At 42.5% G+C, this 22,281-nt stretch overlaps 1 protein-coding gene across 4 annotated transcripts in view; it reads right to left on the bottom strand.

Annotated features, from left to right (window-relative positions):
• EPG5 (ectopic P-granules 5 autophagy tethering factor) overlaps nt 1-22,281 on the bottom strand; it is a 55,320-nt gene that overhangs the window by 32,572 nt on the left and 467 nt on the right. For 2 of the 4 annotated variants that reach the window (XM_058043768.1, XM_058043766.1), the window contains exons 2-16: nt 18,213-19,118; nt 15,771-16,014; nt 14,807-14,943; nt 14,137-14,244; nt 13,088-13,161; nt 11,248-11,356; nt 10,825-10,939; nt 10,177-10,327; nt 9,128-9,283; nt 8,623-8,780; nt 4,819-4,973; nt 4,147-4,287; nt 3,789-3,953; nt 2,402-2,521; nt 350-612 (exon numbers count right to left, since the gene is read on the bottom strand). In XM_058043768.1, the coding sequence (XP_057899751.1) occupies nt 350-612; nt 2,402-2,521; nt 3,789-3,953; nt 4,147-4,287; nt 4,819-4,973; nt 8,623-8,780; nt 9,128-9,283; nt 10,177-10,327; nt 10,825-10,939; nt 11,248-11,356; nt 13,088-13,161; nt 14,137-14,244; nt 14,807-14,943; nt 15,771-16,014; nt 18,213-19,118 (3,002 nt within the window). Of the gene's footprint in view, nt 1-349; nt 613-2,401; nt 2,525-3,788; nt 3,954-4,146; nt 4,288-4,818; nt 4,974-8,622; nt 8,781-9,127; nt 9,284-10,176; nt 10,328-10,824; nt 10,940-11,247; nt 11,357-13,087; nt 13,162-14,136; nt 14,245-14,806; nt 14,944-15,770; nt 16,015-18,212; nt 19,119-22,281 lie in introns of all 4 variants that reach the window. The other 2 variants (XM_058043767.1, XM_058043765.1) reach the window with 1 other exon arrangement.

Raw genomic sequence — 22,281 nt, forward strand, 5'->3', positions numbered from 1 at the left:
ATTGTTTTGGTGGGCAGCTGTTCCAGGGCTCTGCTATCCTCAGCATATATAAGTTCCTCCCCATGTTGAATGAAACTGCCTGTGTTCTAGTTGTGGCTATTGCTTGCTGAAAAGAGTCCAGCACCATCCTCTGGACACCTGCCTTTGAGATGTTTGTCTGCATTAATGAGATCCCCTTTTGGTCTTCTCCAGACTGCCCAGGCTCAGCTCCTCCTAAGAGAGACGACAAGCTGCTCGATGCCTTGCATCGCAAGCCCTGTACTCTTTAAGCAGGCACAAAGCTGTTAACAAGGGAAGCTGCTCAGTCCCTGGGAGCACCCACCCGAGGCAAACACCCCAAAAGCCTCACCTGTGTCCCAGGGTGGTCATTGCCAGTGCCAGGTAGCAGCCGATGGGGACGTTTGCCTTGACAGCCTTGAGCAGGGGGTGCAGCGTGACCGCCTCGGCCGCGTCCAGCGCGGTGTCGCACGCGGGGACAGCGGCCAGCCCGCTCTGCTGCACCCCACGGTCGTTCCTGTGCAGCTTCAGCCTCAGAACCAAACTCCAGGCCCACTGATTGAAGGAGGTCTCTGGGGTTTCCCCGTAGCGAACGATGCTGGCCAGGTAGGAGACCTGGAACAGAGCAGCAGCAATGAGAGGAAGCGCAGCCATGACACAGCACATGTGGCACTGGACTGGGATTTGGTCCTTGGAAGGGGAACTGGATGATCTTTGGGGTCCCTTCCAACCCAAACCTCCTAGCAGTAGACCAACAGCAATTACTAGACATACCATGTAGTTTATCTAAACAGTCCCCTCCTATAGCCTCAATTTCTACCTCCCTCTCCTTCCCCCATCCCTTTAATTAAAGGCTATCAACTTACACTGTCTGCTTAAATTTTTCCAAGCTATATACTGACCTTGAATTAAATTTTAATTCTAACACTGGAAAAAAAGAAAAACAAACACAAGCTTCAATAATGTTTAAAACATTTAAGACTGCTGGTGAAAGGAAACCGAAAAATCCATGCAAAAATATTATCTGTCAATGAAAAGCCTAAAACCTGGCAGGCTTTCCTTAGAAAAAAGCCTGTATGTGGACAGGCAGAGTCACATGTGTATGAGCCCACTGTCACAAAGACCATGTCTAGATCACAAGGAATTATAAATTTCTGGAGAAAAAAATATGTACATGTTCTGACAGAGCAGTGTAAACAGCAGAGCTGGAAGGCAATGCAGATATTTCATCCTCTCTGAGTAGGGTACAAGAAAGCACTATTTTCTCTCAAATTCTAGTTATGGGCTCATGCAAGTCAGGACAGATTCACCAGCACAAGTGGCAACTAGGGCTGACACTGGCTTAAAAAAGAGAACTCATCTGGCTGGCACAAGACAACAAACCATGGGTAATTGCAAAGGAGCAAGTCAGAACAGAGCAGAGACAATAAAGAACATTTGGAGTGTGGGAAGAAAAGGCTGGGGAGAAAAACACAGAGGAGGAGAAAACACTGTACAAAAAATACTGAGAAGACAAAGCCCATCAAAACCTCTTGGACTGAATATCCAACACAGGGATTTTTTAACTTTGATCTTTTTATGCTTCCATTTGCACTCTGTAACTTGGAGCTATCCCCTCCTGAATCCAGTGTGCTGTAAAATCAATTTAATAAATGTCTGTGGTGTGTTCAGGTCGCATAACATTGCCCACTGCTGAAAAGCTTCAAAAGGGATTAACACTTGAGTCATCAAATAAGAGCTGGAGTGAGTTCTCTTATGCTCACCAGTAATGAGAAATAGCCTTTCTATTTTATAGTAAGCACTGTCTACCTCTGCGTGAGTAAAGCAGGAGCAGTTTGTGACTATTCACAAACCTGCAAGTGGGTCAAAATTAAAATGTCCATTTCAAGAAAGATGGAGAGAGACAAGAGCATGGAGTGACAGGACAAGGGGGAATGGCTTCACACTGAGAGAGTAGATTCAGATCTGATACTAGGAAGAAATTCTTTCCTGGGAGGGTGGTGAGGCCCTGGCCCAGGGTGCCCAGAGCAGCTGTGGCTGCCCCTGGATCCCTGGCAGTGTCCAAGGCCAGGCTGGAAGGAGTTTGGAGCAACCTGGGACAATGGAAGGTGTCCCTGCCCATCACAGGTGGTGGGACTGGATGTTCTTTAAGGTCCCTTCTACCCAAACCATTCTATAATTCTCTGAATCTCACACAGTTGCTCAACAGAAGCCTAACTGAATTTTTCTAATAGTTCTGTGGGTGCAGACAACACTGAGTGTTGGTATGTTACAAAATTGTAGTTGGATAAAGAACAACTCTTAAAAGAAGAAAAAAAAAAAGTGAAAACAAGGTCTTGCCCTGCAGCTTTTCCCATTTACAGCCATCTATAAGTTACTCCTTGTAATTAAGAAGAAAGGATACCTGTTTTATGCTTTCAGAAAGCAGCCCAGCATATGGTTTTTGGGAGAGATATTTCTGATATGCTTCCAGGACCATCAATGCAACTTCAGAATGGACAGCTGGATCCAGGTGAAGAGTATTCTGCTAAAAACAGTGTCAGAACACGAAACCTTGGGTCATTTAAGAGGTCTCTACAGCTGGTCTCTACTCAGCTGCACCACAGAGAAATAAATCCCAGTCTTTTTCTGGCTGTTCAAATTTATTATTGCAATATCTAGGCATAAATATTGCCCAGTGGAAAAAATTCAGCTCAATGTTAAAGAGTACCAGGCTCACACTGGGCAATACACAGCCCAACAACTAGATTATTTTTTTAAAAGGCATCATAACATTCACCTTCCATATGCATTTTATGAACATATGATAATTAATCCAAAAATCCAGAGATGCCATTTTAAATTAGATAACACAGACACTTGAACTCTCGCCTTTAAAAACAAAACCAAATCCCATTCACCGTGGTTTTGGTATGAAAACACAGCAGTTCCTCTATCAATTGCCATAGTAAAGAACCATTTTCCCCCACATCAGAGGGTACAGACATGGCATTAGTATTGCACAGCAAAGAATTCTGTTCATTTTCCCTAACATTCATTTTTATTCACATGTCTACAAGAAAGAGGGAGAAAAAAGTGAGTCCATAGTCATGTACAACCATCAACAAGGCAAAGAGAAGAGTTCAGCATGACCAAATGCACAGAATGCAATGCTGAACTAAATCACTGAACACAGGCAACATTATTCCCCCAATCTATTTCTGTTTTTCTCTGAAATAGCATTCACTCTCAATTATATCCTGAACTCACAAAGCTCTTGGAGCAACCCAATATTATGGAATATTTCCCCATCATTTAAATGATGCTCAGAGTTTTGAAATGTCTCATTTCAATCATTATTTTTCTTGCACAGTGAAAAACACACCTAGATACCAACTAGATGCAAACTACAGTCACACCAGTTTCCTCAACATTTTTGGAAGAGTCCTCTATTTCTGCTAAAAGCATTTGCTTTTAAAAAGCATTGCTTTTTAAAATGCTAAAAGCATTTTAATCATGTGATTCATAAAAAATTGTCTGTCAGCTATTTCCTCCTTTGGAGAGGGAAAAATCCCTGCTTAAATTTCTCTTTTAAACTCAGCTGAAGCACTATAAGAAGCAGCACAAGCAAATCTTCAGGCTTCAGTGTTATAAAATTATTATGACATTCCCATTTTGTGCCATTAGGTGTACACACATAATATAAAAAGCATGCAATTAACTGTTTTCAAATTCTGCTCTACTCCCAAGTTGAGTTAAACTTTTGCTCTGAAAAGGTGAGAAGGCTCAAGGCTCTTGTTCTCAATACCTACATGCTCACCGAGTCCCCAGTTCAGCCCTTCCAAGATAATGCAAGCCAGTTTATTCTCCACTGCTGTCAGGCTGTAGTTCAACAACCAGTCACGGATCAGGGCTATCTCGGATGAAGAAGGCTTCCACAGGTACAGGGGCAGTTCTTTAAACAGATATAAAGAAACCTTTGAGGAAAGAGAGCAAAAAGTGCACATCAGTACTCAGCACACAACAGTAATCAGCTATTTCAAAGGGAGGTATGACCAAAAACCCCACAGAGAGCTCTTTAACACATCCGTTCATAACAACCTGGTATGGCCTCTAGGTTTAACAGGGTGTCTGATTTAAATTATTTACATTATAGACATCAGCACTTACCATCCCCACCTTCTCAATGGTCTCTCTAATCCGATCCAGCAGCACAGAAATGATCTGTGTGTGGATGCTGGCAATGGCTCCCAAGAGTTCCCGACCAACCTTGGAGAACGTCTCCCTTGTGGAAAGACTAACATAGGACACCTGAGAAGATGAGCAGGGAGAAGTTATTGCTTCTGGCTGACCTCCACTAACATGGAAATAAAATGGCAGACAAAGTTGATAAATGCCCATATGGAAAGTGAAACTGATTGCCCTAGAAGACCAGGAAAGTTCTGTGTCACACTGCCAAAATAATGTCCAAAACTAAACACAGGAACTACACAGCCACAGGCATTACAGAAAAGAAAAGAATCCCACCAAAAACTACAGAAAAAACACCACATAAGGAATTCCAGAGCTGCAAGTTAGGCCTGCATCAGAAAAATGAAACAAAATAAATGTATTTTTATTTATTTGTTTCATTCTGGCTTCGCTTACAGAAAAGCTGTTCTTTTTCCCGGAAAAAACAAGTACTTCAGGTAATTTTAATTCACGGCTTTTTTAAAAAGCAGCACTTTTTTAATTCCATGGAAGAACAAACTACAGAAGCCATGAAAGTTTCACACCTTCCACTGCTACAAATTAAAAGAGCATTTTCATTCTTTTCCTGAATGGACCAGTAATGTTACCCACCTCATATATCTCCAAAACAACAATTTTGATAAAATCCTCATCAACATCAGCCCGTTTGGTTTGTGCCATCTGAGCAAATGTGGTGAGCAGACAAATTTCTTCTGAGCAGTTCATTGACTGGAGATACTTTTCAAACTGTGCAAGGTGCTCTGGATCTAGAAAAAAAAAAAGTCAAATGAAAAAAACATGTTTAAAGTGCAGTAGGACACACATCAGCAGCATTTATATAGTTACTCACTCAAAATCCCAGAGAAGTGATCTGTGGAGACCATTCCATGCCAATTACAAATAAAAATTCTGCAAGTATGTAGCCCCAGGTCTTGATTACACCCAAGAGCTATAAAGAAAGGCCAGTCCAAGCTTCCCAAATACAATACAAGAAAAAACACTGGATGTTTGGAATCCATCTCTGAAAACAGAGAACTGAACCTGCACAAGCAGAAAGGCTAAGATATATTGTCACTCAAATTCAAAGCAAGTTTCCTCTTCAAACCCAGAAGAGATATTAATAAAAGCAAATAAACATTCCATTCCTCAGGGTGTGGGACAACAGGAAGGTAATGATACAAAGGAACCTGTACAGGGCTTTGAAATGTTTTGGGGTTTTTTTGTTTCTTCCAAACAACTTGAAATAGAGTCTGTGCAGCAAAACAAGCACTAGAAGCAGCATTTCAACTGTAAAAAGTTTTGCAGAGTGAAATGCCTTCTCTGACCCACAACATGCCAACAGACCCTGCTTAGAGTGATTTTGTCATAGCAGCTGAACATAAAAAAAAAAAACATCCATTGTGCACACAGCTACCTAACCTGGACATGCATGTGCTCAGAGTGCTTGTGATCAAACACTTGCACTTAGGTTACGTTCTATTTTAAGGGCTTTCAAGAATTTTGCAACTGTACTCCAACCTGAGAAGGTCAGGCCTGTACAGCAAAACAGCTCATGGAACAGCATGCTAGAGGATTGTGCAATTTCAGAAAACAGCTTCTTCCAAACAGTAGGAGAAACCACACTGCTGATAGATACAGCAGGCAAACAGGGGGTGCCTCATCCACTCACCTCCATTTCCTAATGCTATTTTTTATCCTTAATGCACAAGTTACAGACAACTCTGTTTCCCCTTGTACTTTAGGGTTTGGTTTTTGTGTTTTTTTAATGTGATGCAGAAGGACATTAAAAACGACCACATCATCACTGCGTCTAAAGGCACAGCAGGATGACGGTGAGGAAGGAGAAGGGGTGAGCTGACCTCAAACCCACACCAAGCCATAGCAAGGGACTGAAGATGGGGACAAGGAATAAGGGAAGCAGAGAGACTCCCCCCAAATCCTGTCCTCTCATAGTGGAGAAGTAACATCTTCACCATCAGCTTCGTACTTGACCCTATTCCTTTTGTCGAATCACACTACAACTCAAGTTCATGATGCCCTAAAAATCAAACTTCTCAAACCTTGTTACTGGCAGCAAGGAAACTGTGACAACAAATAAAATCATAGTATCCTTGGATTAAAGGGATATTAAATATTACCTAGATTAAAATCCCTGCCATGGGCAGGGATGCCACTCACTATAGAATAGCAACCATGCTCCTGATGCCTTAGGATTTTAGCTTTTATATTTTTCATATATTTGTAATCCTGCAATTATTTAGTTTATAACCCTAAACTCCATATGAAGTTAGCTACTGCTTTCCCATTTCCATCAGACAAAACAATTCCTCACTAGGCCTGGGAATCAAGGGATTATGGGAATCAACCTTACTGCCTCAGACCCTGAGAAAAGTAAACAAAAATGAGTTGGGGGAGAGCAAACTTGTGGTAAATGCCTTCATTACCTGAAGCTGCAATTGGAGCATTAACCCCCAATAAGCAAATGGACCAAACTTATAATGAAAACCCATGACTCCTTGCCATGGTTTTTTTGTACAAAAACACCATATTTTGGGTGCAGCCTCTGGGGTCTTTGCCTGCCCAAAATGTACCTGAAGGCCCTTCAATAAATATAACTGCTTTTTATTCCCTTAATTTTGTCTGGCCTCTGTTTTTAGCTAATGCCAAAAATGCATTACTCCCAACCCCTATGGACTTGATGCCTAAAGCTTCCATCAATTACAAAGGTTTGCTTCCACCTGCAGATTCACCACCCTTTTCTCAAGCTTAATTTGGGAGAGGAAATCACTAAAAAACCAAGAGAATGTTAATGTCATGGTCTTCCAGGGTAAAAATTACAGGAAATTAGGCATTAATTGGTTAGTGTCCATTGAAAGAAAACTTTTCAGAAGATTAGATGAATTTCACTGGAAGAACTGTTGATATTCCCTGTCTAGGTCTAGACACTGGTGGAAAATAGCATTATGCTGACAGAACTCACTGAGCAGAATGAAGAGGATAAAGAAATCCTGAATCAGCATACCAGGGACTTTGAAACATAGAAGTTAGCTAGAAGCAAAACAATGCGTGAAAAAGATAATTATATTTTAAAAACTCTGATAATTATATTAAAAAAAAAGTTTTGTTATTGCAACCCTTAACAGACACAGTAAAAATTTTCTAGCAAAACCAAAAATAAAGATGTTCTACTGACACAGTGTAACAGTCACTGTTTTGGCTGGCAAGTGCTTATCAGATGAGCACCTCATCCAGTGCACACAGCTCCAGTCTTGGTATCTCTCTCCCTTTCTGTGCAAATCACCTTAAATGTTACCGAGATTGCACAGAGTCAAAATACTCAGTAACCTCTCAGAATCACCATTTTCTCCTGCTTCTCCACCAAGACTGGGTACCTGGGATACCAGCCAGCTGAGAAGTAAAACTGACAAAAATGAGATCTGCTCTCCCTGAAGACAGCAAAGAAGCTGTAAAGCAGGGAGCAGTAAACTGTTTGTTTACCTGGCCCCTTGTCAATCAAGTCCTGAAATATTATCCATTAATGCAGCAGCAGAGGGAAACTAGCATTCCAGCTGGCCTCTAAATAGTTCTGCTATGGCTGAAGACACCACGTTCACTGCGCAGATCAACATGGGACAAAAGTCAAGAGGAAATAAAAATAAAGTGTGCGATGAGGACAAGAAATGCATGAAAAGAAGGCTTGAGATAAAGGAAATATAGGTGAGGATGATAAACAGTCTCCCACAATGTGAGTTACTAAAGCCAAAATTAGCAAAAAAGGAGGACTCTAAAACTATCAGCAGCTCAACAGTCAGTCACCAAGAAAAAAAAAAAAAACAAAAAAACCCCAACAAATTTAAAAAATTGCCACACCAACCCTAAGTGACACAGAAGTCTGTACTTTAGGATTTAAGCCTCACTCTCCCACAATGTGAGTTACTAAAGCCAAAATTAGCAAAAAAGGAGGACTCTAAAACTATCAGCAGCTCAACAGTCAGTCACCAAAAAAAAAAAAAAAAAAACAAAAAAACCCCAACAAATTTAAAAAATTGCCACACCAACCCTAAGTGACACAGAAGTCTGTACTTTAGGATTTAAGCCTCACTCTCCAAATACTGTTGAAGGTCAAGATGGGAAGTCATACAAGAATACACAAGAGGTACCTCCTGCATGTCACTCCTGCAGCTCTGAGGCAGCCACAGAGAAAACCAGGACAGTAAATCTATCAGTTGCTGTTAAATGACAATTTGGGCAAACAGGTACTGGAAAACCATGAACTGCCCAAGACATTTCAGCAGCCACTGGACCAGTCATGCTGCCAAGGGTGCATTTAACAATGCAGCTGCAAAGAGTTAAACCCACAGCTGATGCAGCAGCAGCTGAATGGATTAGAATTGGTTCTGTGTGGGGGAATTTTACCTTTGAGTCTCTGCTTGTAGTCAGCAGGTTGAAGAGTAGAGCAGAGCTGCTCCAGGTGCTCGTTCTCAGCACAGTGCATGACAAAGAAGAGCCTCCAAAGCATGCTGCTGGACAAGGTTCCATAAGGCATCTCAGACATGAACAGCCAGACTCCCAACCTGTTGGATTTGAAGAGGCACTTAGGAACAGCTCCACCCTGATAAATCCCAGCATTTGCAAAGGAGACATCTCTGGCCCACACCTCTGCTATGTAGCAGAATAAGGAATATGAAGATGTGTATCAGCACCTCTGAGCCAACCACACTGTGAACTGACCAAGACTTCAGAGCTTCTGTCAGGTGCTACAATTCATGGCCTACTTCCTCCCCACCTTGATGCTACCAATGCACTGAAAAATCCTACTTATTTCAGTCTTGTTTAAACCATTAAGTATTTAAAGTTACTCCAAATCCCAGTTTCAAGTATTCAACTCCTCCAAAACTAAGCCAGTGAAGACATTACCCACCTTTTTGCCTTCAGAACATGTAGAACAGCTCTAAAAAACAGCTCATCAAACTCCAGCTGCAATTTTTCCACAGAGTAGGGGTGTTCTACTGATCCATATTGTTTATTGCCACTAACATACTGGGCCCAGTGGTCACTCACATGACACAGCGTCATCCTACACAGCAGAGCAAACAAGACAAAGAAAGATCATTAAGTATGTCACCATCACAGGAAAACACAGACAAGGGCAACCAGATTAGAGTCTAGCCACAAGAGACATGTCCAACATTTTGCCTTCTGGGTTCCGGAGCTTTCTATATAAATTGTATCGGTCAAATTTCTGTGTTCTCTTTCCTTGGTTTTGCAAGCTCACAAGGCACAATAATCTGTTACAGCAATTTAGTTTGTGTGTGACCTTTGGAGCCTTAAGGTAACTGTACACAATGAAATGGCAGAAAGTTCATATGGGAATAATTACACTGAGAAAACTACTGCCTCCATAACACAAAGGAAAAGATGGATTTTGTTTCTGATTTGACTGTATTCCCCCTTGAGAATACACTCATAGAAGCCATGTAGAGTAAATGCTAGAGATTTAAAAATAAAGAGCAGGATTTAGGCTTCAAATACATTACTGCAACAATAGGACATTTTGCAGGAAGCAAATTAAAAACCCCAAAACAATTCTGAGTAATAAAGGAAATAAAGCAGTAACATTGGTTATAGATAGGAGAAATTGAAGGAATTCCTGTTTGTTGGGTTTCATTGAGTATACAATACAAGCCTAACAACATCACTAATATATCAGCCTCATGTCCCACAGCTTACCTGGCTCCTCTGTACCAAAAGCATTTAGATTTTGCAATTCCCCATTTCAGATTCCCAGACTGGCTAATGCTGAACAGACCAAATGTCAGAGCAAAACCTACCTGAGAACCATTTGGGTGGGGTTTGGGGGTTTTTGTTTGTTTTATGGTTGGTTCTGGGGATGTTTCAGCAGCTCTGAATATCTAATGTATGTATAAAATGGACTAAATCACTCCACAGAGAAAAAAAAAAATCTCTTACTTGATGAGCTGACCAATTCTCTTCACAAACTGCCGGTACCGTGCTCTGTTAAACGTTTCTAATCCCACAGACAGAAGTTCCACTAAGGAGTTTGCAAAGGCAAAAATCTTCATCATCTTCTGGGGAGATGTTTTTTCAGGAAAATAAGCACCTAAGACAGAGACACAAAAATAAGTGCCAAAAAAATAAGTGAATTTTGGATTTTTAAGTAACTTAACAAGCACTCAAATCAACAATTCACCATCTTGTGAACTGGAATGTATGCTTTGTTTATGAAATGAACAATAAATACCTGCTAAGTATGAAAGTGCAAATAAACTATGCAGGTAATAAGACCTCTGGCAAGCAATTACAACTAAGAGGTGAGGGGGAAAAATAGCTCTGAAAGCACTTTTGGGAGTTAACTGACAACCAAACCCAAACTAAGGGAAAAGACTCTAATGGTTTGCATATTGCAATGAGGTTTTTATTTATCCCATACACAGGGCATATACTTCCAGCTCATCTCTATAGCCTGCAAGCTGCTGCACAGGTTCATTATTATTTTTTTCAGAGAGCTTCATAGTACAGTAGCACTTTTGGCAGTGGCAGTCATTAATATAATTAGCATAAACAAAATGAAGAATGACTGTCTAGCAACTGATTTACCTTCAGATGTAAACCCGAGGAACTGCTGAAAGAGCTCGTGAAATGGGAACTGTGACAACAGAGCAATCAAGTCATCTTCCAAGAGCAGAATCCAGCTTGTTTCAGGATCCTCATCCTATAGATAAATACAGGTATTTTCAGTATCTCTACAGTAAAACCAGTAGTAAAGGGCTTCAGTATTGTACTAATTTATAGTTTTGATAGGAGCAACTGAAATATTTGAATTCTCTCTGCTAATACTCATTACTGGAAGCTCCACTTTAGTTATACCACAGAGATAAATGAGACTAAAATAGAAGCAAATTCAAATAATGATTTTTAACTTAACAAGTCAGATTTTCTTCACTCATTTTACAAAGATAAAGCTTGAACAAAAGCATAAAGGACAAAACAAAGAGAAACAAAAGAAGTCATCTTCTGTACCTCCTCTCCTCCTTCATCTACCAGAGTCCAGTTCCCAGATTCCTTCCCAGAAGAAGAGGAACTTTTCCTTTCACTTGGTTTCATATGGCACATGAAGTCCACACGATTTCTGGTTTAAAGTGAAAAATCAAGGGTAAAAAATTAGAAAACTAAAAATTCTGAATTTAATAACCTTTCAGTTAACGGAAGATATTAAAAATCCAGATGCAAGAGGAAGAATTTAGCAAGTAAAGCAGAAAAATGCCTGGCAGAGAAGGCCCTGGGGGTGCTGGGGCCAGGGGCTGGACACGAGCCCAAGGTGCCCAGGGGGGCAGGAGGCCAATGGCCCCTGGGCTGTCCCAGCCAGGCTGTGACACAGCCCCAGGGCAGGGCCTGTCCCTGTGCCGGCCCTGCTGAGGCAGCTCCAGTGCTGGGGACAGCTCTGGGCCCTCAGCACAAGAGAGACACCGAGGGGCTGGAGCGTGTCCAGGGCAGGGAACGGAGCTGGGAAGGGGCTGGAGCCCCAGGAGAGGCTGAGGGAGCTGGGAAGGGGCTGAGCCTGGAGCAAAGGAGGCTCAGGGGGGCCCTTGTGGCTCTGCACAGCTCCTGACAGGAGTGCAGGGCTCCCCTGGGGACAGCTGTGGAGGAGTCAAACTCTGCTCCCAAGTTACAAATGACAGGACCATAAACAGCCTCAAGTTGCACTAGAGGAGGTTTGGATTAGATATTAGGGAAAATTTTTCATGGAAACTTGTTCAGGCACTGCAAGAGATTGTTTGGGGCAGTGGAGGAGTCGACATCTCTGTAAGTGTTCAGAAGGCTTGTGGATGTGGCACCAGAGGACACATGGCTCAGCAGTGGACACAGTGGTTCTGGGTTAAGGGCTGGACTCAACAACCTTAAAGGTGTTTTCGAGCCTAAACAATGCTGTGATTGTAAATGACTCTAGGATAACCTGGTTCCTGACATGCAGGAGCTGTAACAGATAAGCCTCAGCTCTTTTATCAGTAAGAGCAGACCCTGTGGAGGCTCTGAGTTCTGGTATCAGCATTTAGAGCAGCACCCCAGGCACATTAAGTTGGCCTTTGTTACAAACACAAGTATCAAAAGGCACTGGCAACACACATTCCCTCAGGATACACTGGTTTTCCCAGGCAGTTCTAGAAATCAAATGTAAAAATAAAACCCTTTAAATTAACAGCTTTCAATAACAAGACTCCCACTTAACTCAAACCCAAGCTATCAAGATCACAGTGACAATCCTAAATACCCAGTTTGATTCTTTGACCTCAAAATTTGGGCAGAGGGAGAGGCAAGTTATGTATTTTATCTGGAGAACATAATCGCTTTCACTTGTGAGTGATTTGATTAACTACCTTCTCTAAGCACCACATTCCTACTAGATTTTTTAGAATTTTTTTTAAAAGGATGAAAAATATATCAAGATGCCCAATCAGTGTGTACAACATCTCAACACCTTTACTCGGGGGATTCTATTGCAGCAGAGAGTATAAAAAGAGGAGATAGTATAAAAAACAGGCCACAGTTTTTTCAGTTCTCAGCAAAGCAAGAGATATTTCAGAAGCCACAGTAACAAAATGTGTGGGTTTGTCAGTCTTCACAGCTATTTCACAGCTGAAAGAAAGATGCATCATACTGTGTACAGCAAAAGGAGGTACTGCCAAGGCTGAATTTTAAGATGAATGAGTAAAAAGACCTTGATTTAAACTGTGAATCTATTCATGCCCACTTTTATGACTTTGCCTGCAATGAACTTTCAGACTTTTACAGGTAGATTGTATGTTGTGTTTTCTATTCTAAAATAATCAGAACATATCTATAAAATCATGTTCATACTTACTTGACAGGAGACATAAGCAAGGCAAGAGATTGCATGAAATGAAAGACACCCGATGGGTTACCCAAGACTTTGATCTGAAATTAAATGCAAAAATCTAAGTAAATGTAAATAAGCAAAAGGCAAATTATGCTCAGCAGAGAAATTCACATTTCTCATTTCTCATAGCTTTTTGTTAAGACTTAGAAGAATCCATAAATGACAGCATCCACACCCTGGACAAAGTATTGCCATGGCAAAATCTTGTGACTTGTCCAAAAGAATTACTGAGAAAAATTAAAGGAGGGGTGGGAGGGGAAAAACCCAGATCAAAAGCTGCACAAAATAAAAGACAACCTCTCTCTTTGTGCCACATGTAGGTCTGGGCACCAGGGGTAATTCAGACACTGAGCACAGGGGAAGATAAAATCCTACCACTTTAGGTTAATTGGACTCAATGGTATTAAGGGTCTTTCCCAAGCTAATTTATTCTACTCTATAATTCTACTGCATTGTTTGCCTTTCCTTTTAGCTAAATTTTCCTGTAACTAGATTCCAATGTTTTCTCCTCATAGAAGGGCAAATATATTCTTTGAAAAACACCCTGGTGCCTTTGGATATCCACAATCCATCTGACCTAGACAAAGTGAACTCTTTCCTTTGTCCCTGAACTTTCCAGGGAAACCAGTCCCACTTCAACGCATAGCATACAAAAAAATCTGTTCCTCCCGATCCCTTACACAGCACAGAGCTGACTGCAATCTCACTTTTTATATACAGCTGAAGTCTAAGTATGCCTTCCACTTTTTGGAGAACACTCCCAAATCCTGGTGCATAAGGCTCCCTTTCATGGAATCTCTCCAGTCAAGAGTGAAGTGTGTTCCCACGTCAACCTGCACATGGCTGTCCTAACATGGAAAAACGTATTCCCTGACAAACCCCTCACTGCCACCATGATTCCACACATCTGGAAAGGCAGTCATGAGGGACTAAGCAGGCACAAGACACTCTCCTCCCCTACGCAGGCCAGTGCCACTCCAACCTGCTGGCAGTAAAGAATTAAACATTCACACCTGGATGAATGGACAAGCCCACTCGCTGATGCCAGCTGGACACCGAAGGATGTGGTTGAAGAGGAAGAGGTGGTCACCTGGACAGCCAATTCTCTGCAGCACAGACACCTACAGGGAAGTGTACTGAAATCAGCTAAATAACCCTTGAGTTCATTTCCTAACAGTCTTGCTAACTAGAGTAATATTGTTCATTTCTCACCCTTTCTAACAAACCTGCATTTTCAGAGCATGTTACAGGAGAACAATATTTAAAATCTGTTTGCTTGCCTTATGAGCCACAAACCAATTTTTTGGCGTTAAGTAACTATTTTTTCTACAACTGCATTGAAATCTATTTCATTTAGAAATTGGCAGGAACAAAGGTTTCTCCAACATGGCAAGTCTGAACAGCTCTAATTTCAAAATAAGTAAAAGCACAATGAGTATTATTAACTTCACTGTGAGTAATGTTGGCTGCTCAAGTGCCAAACCCCACTAATGCTACTTGATTTTTTCAGACAAGGGAATCAATTCTAAAGATCTGCTAAGAGATTCTGTTCCTCAAATAGAACAAACCCCATCAAAAAAAACATTGCCCACAAGACAGGAAGCGAAACAGTGACACTTCCAGAAATTATTCCTGAATTCATCCTGCATGTTGGATCAGATATATCCATGTCTACTCCCTCACCAGTCTCTGCAGCCACATGAGAAGGTCACTGTGAAACTGAGGATCTTCAATAACCCTGCGAGTGAAGCTGAAAAGGACACTGATACATTCCTTCAGATGGCTCAGGTCTGAAGAGAGATTTTCTGACTGCTTTGAAACTGCAAATTAAAAACAGAATTAATGAAGCTTTGAGAAGAAGTAGCAGCATGAAAAATGGGTTTGGGGCTGGACATAAGACTGCTCTCTGTATGAGAGCAGACAGCAAGACATTTCAACACTAAATTTGTCAGAAGAGAATACTTAAGAGCATTTTGTTTAATCTTGTAATTAAGGTCTGGACACTAATTATAAGAATATACTCTGGTTATTCTCACAAAAGGCCTTCCCTCAACATCAGCTTTTTAAGAACCATTTACCATCCACATAAACTATCTGAGAGGTGGAGTGCAAAGGGAGGAGCAATAAGAAAGAAAAATATCTGGGCCAGGAGGAGGAGAAATACTTTAGCTAAAAGATTATATTGGCACAAACTCAAACAAAACACTCGGGATGAAAACCAAAAGGGTAGTTCTAAATATTAAGAGCTTAAGATTTCAAATGGCCTTCCAAGAGAAAGTAAAGTAGGGAAAATATCCAACTCATTTTAGAATTAGGAAAAAGAACTGTATCAGATATTGCCTTGGACAAAAAAATATTGAGAATTTAGGTGTCCCATCCACACAGTGTTTCAGTACAGTAACCAGTGTCAGTCTGCAGCTCAGACAGCAGAACTTCTGCATTCAGCTTTCACTGCCCAGGTGTTAAAGTCAAGACAATTGGACATTTTCCTGTGAGAAAAAAGTTTCAGTGATCCCTACAGAAGACCAGCAGTTTTTCGTAACAGGGGAGCAACTACAGCACACAAATTCCATGACAAGAGCCCAAAACTCCAGCCACACACAAGGTGCTGGCACCCTGAGCAGGACTGGGAACACAGCAAACACACCTTGCTCCTGCTGCTGCAGGGCCACGGATCTGAGCAGGGACGAGCTGCTGAGCAGCCTGTAAACATAGGACTCCACCTGCAAGCGGGACAGCACCGAGGTGTACGAGTGCAGCGCCAGCGTCTGGTGCACGTGCTCTGCTTTGGCCTCAAAGAGCTTCTTCAGCTCCCCCAGCACGCCCTCGTTCAGCTCCACTGTCTGGAAGCGGTGGTGGCCTGTCACCTTGCACTGATCTGCACACACTCCCTGAAAAGAGAGCAAATATTTTATGTCAGTAGCTCTGACATTTTGTTGGGTCAGCACAACTGAAATCAATCACGATATAACCCTCTCTTAAACAGATTTCAAGGCTTTCATAAAAGGGGACATTTCATAAATGGAAAAGACAAATATTTGGCAATATCCTATGTGCTTTTGAGAGGTGCCAACCACTGAAGATTCATATCCTTGATTTCTGAAGAAAAAATATTTCATGAACCCTCGGTAACTTCGGTTTGGAAACAGCCAGAATTTACTTGCCTGCAGCACTGAGAGATGTGAACAAAACCAGGTGTCTCACACCCAGTGAGTGCACCTGCTTCTCAGTTTACAGATTTCCATAATATCTGGACCTGCTATTTTAAAACTAAAACATTCACCGGAATGAGATAAATATTTCCCAAACACCCAGGACAAATAATTTGCAGCAATTCACTACTGCATGTTTAAAATACTTTCCTCTGCCTCATCTCTACTCCTTCAGCACAAGGAAAATACAATAAATCACATTCTTGCTATTCCTACAATAAATAACATTCCTGTTAATCTTTTATGCAATAAGGAAACATTCCTAAGAGCCAGCACTGTGAAAGCTTACCTTGAAAGCATCCCTGGGTTTCCCAAATTAGTAGAGTAAGAATTTTAAATTGGTATAAAGACAACAATTATTCTGTACAAACAATAAATATATAGTGAATTGAGATGAAATAAAGCAAGTAGCAATCTTACATAACTCTGTTGTGGCATTAGAAGATGCAAGAGTGAAGCCAAAATTACTTTTGGTAACAGAAAACGATCACTGCAAACCTTAGAATCCAGTGAGGTTCAGTGTTATTCCCCAAGAAAAAGGAAAGTATCCAGATATGTTCAGTTCCTCAACTCTGGTGAACTGCACTCACAGAAAGAGTAAAATCTACCCTATGCATTGGTGTAGAGCACCTCGGGACAATTTTGATTGTGTGTGGGCTTTAAACATCATCAGAACAATTTCATTCACTCCCATATTAATGCTGAGCTCCAAAGGCAAGTGCCACAGAAGGAGTCTGGAGGAAAACTTTTCTGATGTGTGCCCCAAAGAGCTCCATAAACCTCTCTGGTTTGCAGGCAAAAATGTTACAGAGTACCAAGCCCATTCTGGAGGTAAGAAACCCACAGCTACACTTATGGAACGAGTTACTGCAAGTGGATTAGGGAGCCCTAATGCTCCCTCTGAGTTGGGGCTGCTCCTGAGCACAACTCGAGCTCCCTGCAGCAGGAATGACATCAATGGAAACTGTCCCTACGCTTGGCAGCAGGCCAGATGGGACATCAGTGCTACAGCCACTCCAGCACTGCCCCCCAGGTCTGCCTGGAGTGCTGGGAAACTTCACCTGACACCACGGACAGAACTGGGTGTACACAGCTCATCCTTTCTGACCCAAAAAGAAATCACCAACATACATCCCACTGCCCTGCACACATCAGAGGTTAAAAATCAAACAAAAAAAAATGTCTTAAGTCTCAAGAGGATGATATTCTGAAGTACTGGGGCTCAGAGGAGAGACAGAAAGCAAAGGCAATAATCTCTGGACATGGAACTTTAGAGCCAGAGGAAGTCCAGAGGAAGCAAAGAAGTTGGTAAGAGGACTGGAGCACCTTCCCTATAAAGACAGGCTGAGAAAGCTGGAGCTGCTTAGCCTGGAAAAGAGGAGTGTAGAGACCTCACAGCACCTTCCAGTATCTGGAAGGGGCTTAAATGGAAGCTGGACAAGGATTCTTCACCAGGAACTGTAGCAACAGTAACTGTAGTTCTGCTACTACAGAACAGGACAACAAGAAAGAGGTCAAGGAACCAAGGACTAAAGGGATTACACTGAAACAAGGGGTAATTTAGGCTAGTTGTTAAGAAAAAGAACCCTTTACTGTGAGTGTGGTGAGACACTGGCACAGGCAGCCCAGGAAGGCTGCCCCAGTCCTGGCAGTGCTCAAAGCCAGGTTGGGTAAGGCCTTGAACAACCTGCTCTAGTGTGAGGTGTTCCTGCCCATAGAAAGCAGGGTTGGGATTAGATGATTTTTAAGTCCCCCCCCCCGCCAACTCTTAACATTCTGTGATTCTTTTACAACAAAACACCTCAACTATGATAAACCTGGCAAGTAAAGTTAACTTCCAAATAGTCTGGGCTCAAAAGCAGCTTCAGCAACAGCACCTGCACAGTTTTCTGCTGCTCCTTGAAAGTCCATAATCTCCCCTTCACATTTTGGCAGTCCGTTGCCATGGCCTGCAGCTCTGCCTCGGCCAAGAGCAGCTGCTTCCTGCAGCGCATGTAGTTCAGGAGCAGCTCGTAGAACTCGTGCCTGTCCTGGTGAGCCACGCTCTCGAACTCCTCGGCGTAGGAGTCGACGTTCTCCAGCCAGGAGCAGGGCTCAAAGATCTTCAGCTGCTCCCTGGTGAAAGGCACCAGCTCTGGCTCGGAGGGCAGCTCTGGGTACAGCCTCTCGTGGTGCAGCAGGGGCTTCACTGCCACGATGGTGGGCCTCTCGTAGGACAGCTCCAGGGACAGGTCTGGGTACACGGGCCGCGGAACGCGCGCCTTGCACTTCTCGGCGCTGGGGGGAAGCTTCTCTGAAGAGCAGGAGAGAGGATCTCTGAAGTCTGGTCGGTTTTCAGCTCTTCTGCCCTGCACAAAGCCCATCACTGACAGAGGGGGAGCAGTACTGGACTGAAAGGTACTGCTCAGTAAGTCAGGATTTCTAGATCCACTAGCACCTGCCTCCACAGGGCTCTGGGGTTTGTCCAACTCGCTCTTCTCAACGCCCCCCACACATTCCTCCTGGGAAGGATCAGCTTTGACCTCTTCTGCATCTTTGGGAGGCTCCAGAGCCACTGCCAGAGCCCCTTCATTTGCTGAGGATAAATGATTTTGGGGGGTGTCAGACACATCAGTTACAGTTCTTCTATTTTCTACTTCATCTCTGAGCTGAATTTCTGTGAATTCTGCAGTATGTTCCACTTGCACTCTCACGGCTTGAGAAGACCCTTCTGCCACAGGAGGCAGGAAAACATCATCAGGCTCTTGTACCTGGGGCTCCTCATTACTTCTTTTCTTTTTTTCCTAAGAAAACAAAAAATTAACAGTGTCACTACCAAGTGAATCCCTTCATCTTGCATCCCAAATCCCACCAACGCCAAAAGTAGTATTTGTCAGCATTATGACTCCAAAAGCCCTTTTAAATATATTAATTTTCATAATATTAAAGATAAAAATAAATATACCAAACAAATCCCTGTTCTTTAGCTGCCCTATGAAGACTGTCTACCACTGTGGTTTTGTGCTCTTGCACAAGGCTTCAACATTTCTAAGCAAAAATCTATAAATATCACAGGACAGACTGTTCAATCAACACAGAAAACAATCAACACAACACACCTAAGAAGAGTTACTCAATCTCACCTATTGACAGGAAAAAAAACCCAAAACAACAAAGTTACTCTGTGATCCAGATCCATCTTACGGTTACAGAATATTTTAGTGACGAAAAATATTTTCAAAATAGTAATTTCAGAACAAAGCAAGTCTGGAATGTAACCCTTAGCTACATTCTAAAACCATGGTAATTACTGAAATACCTACTTTCAGCAAGCAATACACAGAAAAACTTAACAGTGTCATTAAAACTGTTAATCAATTTAAAATCACAATTAGTTTGAGGCTCAATAATTCCCACAAATCTAATATAAACTGTAGATTAGCTTCCTTTCCAAAAACACAGCACAGGAAATTAACTAAGATTTTGATAATCTGTAAATCACTTGCCAATTCACTGGCACAGTGATTAGCCAATCTGTAAATTGTGTAGATCTAGCACTTTATTAGGAGCAAAACTGAGGAGTTAGGTCACAGTGCTCCAGTTTTGGATGACCCAGATAATGTGACAAAGAACACAGGTGAAATGAGTACAAGCTTTTAATTTTGGGGAAATAATAATAGGAAAAAGTCTACAGTTCTGGAAACTTGCTTGCAGTATCACATATAATTTTACTAAACATCTGTATGTTTTTGCCTTAAGAGAAAGCATAAATGAAAACAGCCCAAACCAAGGCACTATTGATCAAGAACACCTTGATCTCAAGGCTAATTTTACTCTGAACATATGGTCATAGGTCCTTTAAAAAAAAAAAAAGGAATTACTCTGGCCTGGGCTTCACACTGTTTTCTGGTGTATTAAAAGCTGTAAACACCTGATCATAAAACAGCTCTGACTCACTGCAGGTGAGAGGCTAAAAATACATCAGTGCAATTCTGTAAGCCAGGACTTGTCATAATAAGCATCTCCTGACAATTACCTCAAAGTCAATAATGTCCACAGGATACTGTATCACTAAATCATACTTGCTCAGAGTATTGATCCACATATTTCACACAAACACATGCTGGTCCTCTCCCCTCTACAATCTCAACGTTTCCTCTTGCACTCCTCATACAGAATAAACTCCCTTTATCTCTCAGTATCGCCCTGCATCCCTGCCAGACACAGCTCTTTTTTAAAATCTATGATGTGCCTTTCAGTTCTCACTCTCCTAGGCAAAATAAATGGCACAATTGTTGAAAGAGATTTCATCTGACAAAGAATGACAGAAATCAAGTTCTGAACTAACAGAGAGGAAAATTCTGCTTAAGCCACATATGAAAGAACCCCAGAATGGTTTGGCTTTAAGGGACCTTAAACACCATCTCATTCCAACCTTCCCATAGGCAGGGACGCTTCCACTGGACCAGGTCACTCCAAGCCCTGTCCAACCTGGCCTGGAACACTCCCAGGGATGGGAAAATGGCAGCTGCTCCTCAGCCTTGCCCCGTGCCTGATGCTGCACAAGTTTAACTTTGGGGCTACCGTTGTCAGAAGGCCCTGGGCTCCACTCCACCACTTGGCAGCCCTGCAGCTGAGCCAGCCTTTCTCTCAGCTCACAAGAACTCCAGCTTTTCAAAGGGATTGCATTACAGCTTTTCCCGTGGCATGGAAATGGAAAAGTCCTCAATGTGACTGACCTGCAAACTGCATCCTCAGGCACACCCGGCTATTAAGAGAGGTGAGCACAGTAATAGCAACAGAAATACCAGAAATGGGTCGTGCGCAGCACTGGAGAATTCAGGGTTCTCACATGTGACACCTCCAGTGAATTGTTTCTCAGTGAATTTCACCTGCAAGGGATGGCTGAAGACTGCAGTCACCACACACACACACGTCCTTAATGAAACAGCAGTGTCATCCATGACTCACCACCTTCCTGCAGGGAACCCATTCTCTTAGGCAGCAGTCTGAAGCTCTGACTGCCTTGCACTCGACAGGGGGCTGAACCAAAACCAAAACAACAGCACAGTAATTCTTCTGGGATTGCTTTTCCCTGCAATCTTTACTTGCCTTCCCTTCAGGAAGCACACCCACACTCGACACTTAGATTTAACTGGTTTCACAGAACACTGGTTGATTAATTCAGTGTTTTCAAAGTGCCTTGACAGTCATGACTTCAATGTCCTTGCTCTATATGGTTGTCCATAGGGACAAAAAGAAAGAGGTCAAGGAACCAAGGAAAACATTTCCACTTTGTCAGGTAGTTCAAATCATTCCCACAAACATTCTGGATAAAGAAAATAAAGCCTTCAGAAAGCTGTCAGTACTAATACCATGAACAAGGAACTCACTCAAAACAGAATAAAAACCTAGGAAGAGTGATACTTAAAAACTGCAGCACCAACTTATGAAGAAGCAGCACTATCATGTGTTACACACAGCATCATGTTCTCAGCATTTCAAAGCCAAATGTTGACAAGATGGAGTATCACAGAATCACTGAACTATTTGGGTTGGAAGGGAATTTAAAGATCATCTCATTCCATCCCCTGCCATGGGCAGGGACACCTTCCACTATCCCAGATTTCTCCAAGCCCTGTCCCGCCTGATCTTGAATATTCCCAGGGATCCAGGGGCAGCCACAGCTGCTCTGGGCACCCTGGGCCAGGGCCTGCCCACCCTCCCAGCCAGCAATTCCTAATTCCCAATGTGCCAGAATCTGTGCCTGCCCTCTGGCAGTGGGAGCCATTGCCTGGGTGCTGTCCCTGCCTGCCTTGTCCCCAGGGGCTGTGCAGCTCTCCTGGAGCCCCTGGAGGCCCTGGCAGGGGCTCTGAGGTGTCCCTGGAGCCTTCTCTGGTGCAGCTGAACACTCCCCAGCTCTGTCTGCAGAGTGAAACACTGTAAATGCGGGGGAGCTCCAGCGCT

The sequence above is a fragment of the Melospiza georgiana genome, chromosome Z, assembly GCF_028018845.1.
Source record: "Melospiza georgiana isolate bMelGeo1 chromosome Z, bMelGeo1.pri, whole genome shotgun sequence".
In the NCBI taxonomy this organism is placed as follows: Eukaryota; Metazoa; Chordata; class Aves; order Passeriformes; family Passerellidae; genus Melospiza; species Melospiza georgiana.